Source organism: Priapulus caudatus, unplaced genomic scaffold, assembly GCF_000485595.1.
Source record: "Priapulus caudatus unplaced genomic scaffold, Priapulus_caudatus-5.0.1 Scaffold823, whole genome shotgun sequence".
Lineage (NCBI taxonomy): Eukaryota > Metazoa > Priapulida > Priapulimorpha > Priapulimorphida > Priapulidae > Priapulus > Priapulus caudatus.
In genome coordinates this window covers 141,098-142,477 of record NW_014577884.1, presented here as the reverse complement: position 1 = coordinate 142,477, position 1,380 = coordinate 141,098, and the positions used below count along the sequence as shown (strand labels likewise).

Genomic DNA, 1,380 nt, shown 5'->3' with positions numbered 1-1,380 from the left:
TTTTTATCCATATTTTTCAAAATAAAATTTAAACTGAAAATCCGATAGAAATTGAGTAAGTTGATCAACCCATACGCACAACAAGCGAGACAACTCGCGCAAGCCACGTGAAATACCGCCGTGTCACGCGAGATCGTCGCACGTGTAAACAAGACAATAATGGCGATTACAAAAAAAAAGATTTGGAAAAAAAAAGTTAAAGCCTACCTATACCCTACCTATTTTTTTTCAGCATGAAATCGGAAACACAGGTTTTTTTTTTTGGCCTTAAGCCTTTTGCTTTACAGCACTGAGCATCACGTGAGATATCATCTAGTATATGGTATAGCAGAGCGCATGCAGCACATGTTTAAATAATATCCAGACAACCAAAACTCTTGAGGGACAACCATATGCTACTCTCTTGGTTGTCCTCTGGACAACCCAAAAAAAACCTTAAAATTGAGCACTGAGTATCTATGGTATTTCTTTAGAACGCGCACGCATGAATACGAACAATAGAACACATTATGCATGATGTTTTTATACTGCTCGGGATGTTCTAAATGGATCACTCTGTATTAGGCACTGATGAGTATGGAGCCTTCGCTCCATACGAAACAGTTCTGTATGCAATAAACAGAGTCAAAGTTACTACCGTGTCCGTATAACTTTATCTATATATATAATTTATGCCTAAAATGACGCTTAATGATCTAGGTGGGCGGACGAAAACCTCCATTATTGCGACTATATCTCCAGTATCCTCCAATCTGGAAGAAACATTGTGCACACTGGACTACGCACAATGTGCCAGAAGCATACAGAACCGACCAGAATTAAACCAAAAGATGACTAAGAAAACTCTCATCAAGGTAGTCCAGCTAGCACACGAGTTCCATAGCAAAGAAGAGAAATGTAGTATCAGCATCTATTATTATGGCTGAGAGGGTCTATGTTCCCCAGGGTACTGGTCCGGTATAACGGAACGTACCCTGGTACTAAATACTACTATCTAATATGCCGGACCATACCTCGCCTACTCCATTAACGAGTCTAGGGAGTCGCCTACGCCTACTTCCTAACCCTAACCCTAACCCTAACCCTAACATTAACCCTAACCCTAACCATATCAGCTAGATAGTTAACAGGGTACGTTCCGGTATACCGGACCGTACCCAGGGTACGTTCCGGCAGTACCCTAGGGGACATAGACCCTATGAGCATTATTATGCTTACATGACTGAAATCGTACTACCACGAATGAGCTTGATAAGGCATTGCTGGTATTTTTGGTTTGATCACTAATGTTTGGTAACAGAATCTTCTGCTGTCCTGACCAGCTTTTGTACAGATATTTTCCTAGTTTCTATTATCATAGTTTCTTACACATTATATAGC

General features: G+C 40.5%; 1 protein-coding gene across 1 annotated transcript in view; it reads left to right on the top strand.

Moving 5' to 3' along the window:
* The first annotated feature begins 680 nt into the window (after positions 1 to 680).
* LOC106813777 (kinesin-like protein KIF11) overlaps positions 681 to 1,380 on the top strand; it is a 17,325-nt gene continuing 16,625 nt past the window's right edge. The window contains exon 1 of the mRNA XM_014817997.1: positions 681 to 854. Within this exon, the coding sequence (XP_014673483.1) occupies positions 681 to 854 (174 nt within the window). The remainder of the gene's footprint in view (positions 855 to 1,380) is intronic.